Genomic DNA, 5,421 nt, shown 5'->3' on the forward strand with positions numbered 1-5,421 from the left:
ACTTCTTTGGGAACCTTATATCACTTTGGACGTTGATAAAAGCCTTAATAAGAATAACTGAACTTTGCCCCATTAAAATAATACAAAGATAAATGTGAGTTTTCAGAAAAACTCCCCAAATGATAAAGCAAAGAGTTGGAGAGTTAAATGGCATGTGAAGAATCTAAGGACGTAGCATATATTCAAATTTATGATTTTTTTATTGTCTCTCTCTCCATTTATTACAAGAGATTCTAAAAGATTGCTCTCACAACAGGGCCATTATCCCTAGTAGATTTAAGGACTATTTCACCAGTATTTTTTCTTGAAATAATTGAGTTTGCTGGAATAAACTAGTCAGCTCAATATTTTTCATCTCCCTCTAATAGAAATGTATTTGATTCCTATAAATCTGAGTGGGATCAGTCAGGAAATTATATATATTTGTTTTCTACAGGGTATATGAGCTATTAAGTCATGTTGCATTTATGATAGATCATGTTTGCTATTTGGTAAGATCATTTGAATGATTGAGAACAATATTTTAGAAGATGTAACACTGAGAAAACAACCAGAGAAGAGAATTCAAGCAATGTGTTCCTTTACAATAGAAACTTTAAGTAAATCAAATATTCTGTTGTGATTCAAGCACACGTTTACCTATAAAATATATCAAAAATATATCATTTATGTTATGCATACCGTTCATTCTTATGGTTCATATATATATATTTCTCTCATATAAGTAAATATTTATATCACTTAGTCTTTTCATTTGGACCTCATGTAACATATGTATATTTTCCTATTATGTCTTCTTGCCAGCCGCAAATATGTGGATGTTTTCTTGGCTTTGTGCCTTTTTAATTATTTTGGCTCTTGCTGGTATGGACACAAAAGCAAAGACCACACCATATACCAAATTTATGAAGAAATCTGATGGAAAAGAGACGCTGAAGGGTCTAAAGCCGTCCAGTGGCCCACCTGCAGAAGAAGAAACTCCCTTCACGAAAGCAGTTGAAGTGGCAGAACCGACCACTGACCCCTCAGCCCTGGATTCTGCCTTTGGCACAGCCACCCTCTTTCCCTTTGAAAACTTCACTCTTGACACTGACGATTTCTTTTTAAATTGCTGTGATTGTTGTTCACCTGTCGCAGGGCAGAAAGGAGAACCTGGAGAGACTGGAAAGCCAGGTAACTGAAAATACATGAAGACATGTTTTCCACATGTGCATTCTTAGAGTGGAGAGGTGGGTTGGGGGATGGAATCGCCCCAGGGTTTCTACATTGTCATGCAAATGGACCAGTCTGGGTGTAACATTGTGACAAGTGCAAATGGGTGCTGTGCTGCCCAGTGTGGTAGCCACTAGAGCACATTGGTGTGGTTGTTAATACATATTAAAACATAAGATAAAAACTCCGTTTGTCAATCACACTGACACATGTCAAGTGCATAAAAGCCACATATAGCCAGTGGCTACTGAATTGGGAAGCGCATGTATAGATCAGTTCCATCATTGCAGAAAGTTCTATCGGACAGTGACAGTTAGAGCAAAGATGGGGATTACCAAGCCCAGCATGTGCAGTGGTTCTTCAAGTTACACAAGCTTATTACCAGTACAGTCTTTTCCTTAATGTCTCATATAAAAAGGGTAAATGAAAATTCTGTTGTCTGGTGAGAATGTGTGCTGATGATGGGTGTTTTGAGTGCTATTTGTAGTTAGGATGAGAAATGGAACCCCCATGAATTGGAGAATGAAATGCAGGACTCGGTTTGCTCCTCGTTGAAATTCTCAAGCAACGGTGACCCTACCCAGAAATTTTCTCCACTGAACACCATGGTTATGTATTTCAAAATTTCAGATGTCTTTAATGTGTCCATAATGAATATGCTCTTGGTTTTAGCATAAAACATTTCGGCTTTTACATGACATTCATTAGAGAATACAAGGTAAAATCAAAATTAGAATGTCAATTTAAAATTCACTATTTCTTGATTAAAAAATAGATATAAATATTTGTTGTGTCTTGCCTGAAGAATACGTTATAAAATCAGTAAGCATCTTCACCAAGCTTTTTAAAAATTTCATCCTATGGCAGGAAACTTTCAAGAAATGTGCTCAGTATTTATGCAGAGCTGGATTAAGGAGTAAAGGAGATAGGTAGCAGCCAAGGGCACCAAAATTTCAGGGTTGTTAAAACATTATGGAAAATGTAATGAGACTGAGAAAATTATATTTATCAGAACTTCTCTTGGTATTGTATATGGCTGGCAAGTTGCGTGCGACTGAAAATTCCAAGGGCATGGTCAAATAGCCACAGCTTGTTGCTAAACTGTCTTCTAGGGCTGTGAGATCTGTAGCATCAGAGACTTTGTTTTCCCCAGTGGTGGATTTAGCTGGGCTGTTCTCAGAGTTCAGCCTTTCCTCTAAATACAAATGACAAATATTTTGATAGTGAGCCAAGGTACTAGCCTGTCTGGGAACTCATATGTCTTAGTCTGACTGTTTCTACCATAGAGCAGAGTGTCTAAGAGCTCAGAATGTTGAGTCTGTCCTGGTCCTACCCTAGGGAAGCTTTGTTATTTCTCTAAGTCTCAGTTTCCAAAATAGTAAAAAGGGGTAGGAATGATACGAGCTTCATGGAATCATTAAGAGGACTGAATGAGATCATGTGAGTACGTATAAGAACTCAGCATGGTGCCTGGAATAGAATAAATGCTCAATAAACTGTTTTTATTTTCCCAGTTAGCCTGATAAGACAGGATCCTGTTTTTGAGATTCAGAGAGAGATATTTATTCTGGCTTTACCAGTGTTTTCAAAACACTGTTTCTTCTTCTTCTTTTTTTTTTAAAATTAGAAATCTAGTATAAGAGCAACATTGGACAAACTTGCAAAAAGAAAATAAAACTTCTCAATCCCAAGTATTTTAATTTTTCTTCATCACCCGGAAATTGAGGGGAATGGAAGAGATATTTATTTATACCCTGTTTACTATCAAAAAAGCTTTGTAGTTATGAGTGCTTTCATAGATCTTTTCCAGCTCAGAAATTCTATAATTCCATAGCTGTATTAGTAAGGAAGGCTTTCTGCTCTGGGAAATCCCTGGTTCTGTAAGTGCTTAAAGGTATTAGAGGAAGGTTACAGATTCACTGGGACATTTAGAAATTCCTCAGTGAATACTGACAGCCTGTGGAAATACCATCTATCCATCAAGTTAAATGTTTTAGCCTCAGTGTCACATGTCAAAAGACCTAATATCATCTATACATCACCCTCCACATGGCTCAGGGACTGCCTAACTCATTTCTGGTAGAACATTCAGTGAAGTAATTACTCAAAAAAGATGCTAAGGTAAGAGAGAGCTACTTCACACTTGTCAGTTAAGTGATTTTCATTCTTGGACACATTTAATCCTTTTGTGGCTGAATTATGTTAGCAGAAAACTCTGTGAAATAAAGATGAGTGATGAACCTCCCCAATGATTCATTCATTTTGGAAGCTAGACTTTTGGAAGTAGAAGGAAAAAATAGGGATGTATCATAAGATAATGTTCTTAAGAGTATGCTTTGATGAAGGATCAAGAGGAGACATTCATTCAGCCAGTCTCTGTAAAGTGGTAACTTTCCTTTCCTTTTACTTTTTAGACTTAGCTTGGACTCTTGGTTAAGAGTGTAAGTTAAAAAAATGAGTTGAATGGTTCAGCTATAATAATAGGTATCTACTATGTATCAAGAATGGTTAAGCACTTTTTATTTCTAATTTTTATAAAAATGTTAACAATATTGTTACAATTAAACTGATGATTTAAAAGCATTTCAGGGAGTTTTTGGGAAGTCTACAGTTTGCACCACCTGTGAGTGCAGGATCTGGAGTCAAACTCGGTTTGTGCACCTTCAAGCCCCAGCTCTTTCCATTGTGTTCGGCCATATGGTATTTACACCAATCAAACCTAGATGTATATCTGCCCGGATATGACCTCTTATTCAGTTGCTGGGTGCTCCCTGTGCCAATGCGGGCACAGCCTTTTATCATTTCCTTCCAAAGAGTAACTACAGTGAGGCTTTGGGTACCATGAGAAAAGGGACACATTGCACAGTGAAATTAATTGGCCATCTTGCTCACTTCCACCTCCTCTGCTTTTTCTTTCTCTATTCCTCTCCACCCTGCAACCCTTTCTTTTCTAGACAGAGAAGCTTAACCACTACCTTCGGTTGTTTGAGCCTGCCTTTACCCCTAACCTCTATTGCAAGACATCTACAAAAGTTTTCCTTCCAAACAAATACAATGTTTTTTCAAAGAGGAATTCTATTGAATGTAATTTTCTCCATTCCATCAACCTTAATTATAACAAGATAAAGTTAAGATGAAATTTTATAAATTTCATAGAGCACACTTACCTATATGGTTAACTTTCAAAGAAACTGGCCATAAAGTATTCCAATGGGGGACTGTTGCAGAGGTTGGGAAACAATTCCTATGACTTTAACAGGGCTGAAGTTGCAGGAGGAATAATTATCCTGGGCTTGGGGTCCCTGTGTGGCTCTGGTAAGTGGAAAGGACCTGGACTGCCTGGACGAGCCAGGACACTTGCTGAGACCTGAGCCCGGTGTGATCAGCCCTTGCCTGCCTCTCAGCCTGATTTCATCCTGATTACAACCTCTGCCCACTGTGCTCTTCTTTCAGTTTCTTAAAAACACCATGGTCTTTTCTATTCTTGATTTTCTTGAAATACCCATATACTTATGTTTTACTTTGGGAAATCCTAGTCCATTCATTGGGCCTTAGCTTAATGCCATTTTCTCAGGGAGGTCTTCTCTGATCCCATAAATATAAATTAGGCTCTTTTACCATAACTTACAATAGGACTTTCCTATTTTCCTTTATATCACTAACTACATGTGGTGATTTGTGTTTATTTGCATGGCTATTTGTTCAAGGCTCATCTCTCATGGACTCTCAGCTGCACAATGGTAGGAGCTGCTGGGATGTTGATGGATGCGTTCCTAACACCTAGCAGTGTGCTTAGCAGATAGGAGGCCTCAGAAATAGTTCCTGACTGAATAAATAAGTGAATAAATGTGAAATCCCAAAGTGCTAGGCATTGTGTTTTTACTTCCAATTGGAAAGTGTAGTCCATGTGAGGTTAAGTGTCAGGTGATCCTTTGGTTCTTGTTGTTTGATTAGTGCTGCTTCCCTGAATCATTTGATCACTGCCAAGAACACAGTGACAAGTATGAATGGGCTCAATTTATTTAGATCGGATAGTTAAAAATTACAAATCAGACAAAAATATTGCCCTTGGAACTTTGTAATAGTTTACTGTCATCTGGATTTTATCATTAGGATGTTGACAGTTATTGGTCTCAAGAGAATAACTGCTTTTTTTTTTCCTCAGAACTAATAAATTTCAAAAGAAAATTTCTATCCTGATGGGTTTGA

The 5,421-nt window shown here is 37.5% G+C and overlaps 1 protein-coding gene across 1 annotated transcript in view; it reads left to right on the forward strand.

Moving 5' to 3' along the window:
* The first annotated feature begins 812 nt into the window (after window positions 1-812).
* OTOL1 (otolin 1) overlaps window positions 813-5,421 on the forward strand; it is a 9,781-nt gene continuing 5,172 nt past the window's right edge. Inside the window, exon 1 of the mRNA XM_008570258.1 lies at window positions 813-1,173. Within this exon, the coding sequence (XP_008568480.1) occupies window positions 813-1,173 (361 nt within the window). The remainder of the gene's footprint in view (window positions 1,174-5,421) is intronic.

This window comes from Galeopterus variegatus, unplaced genomic scaffold, assembly GCF_000696425.1.
Source record: "Galeopterus variegatus unplaced genomic scaffold, G_variegatus-3.0.2 Scaffold584, whole genome shotgun sequence".
Lineage (NCBI taxonomy): Eukaryota > Metazoa > Chordata > Mammalia > Dermoptera > Cynocephalidae > Galeopterus > Galeopterus variegatus.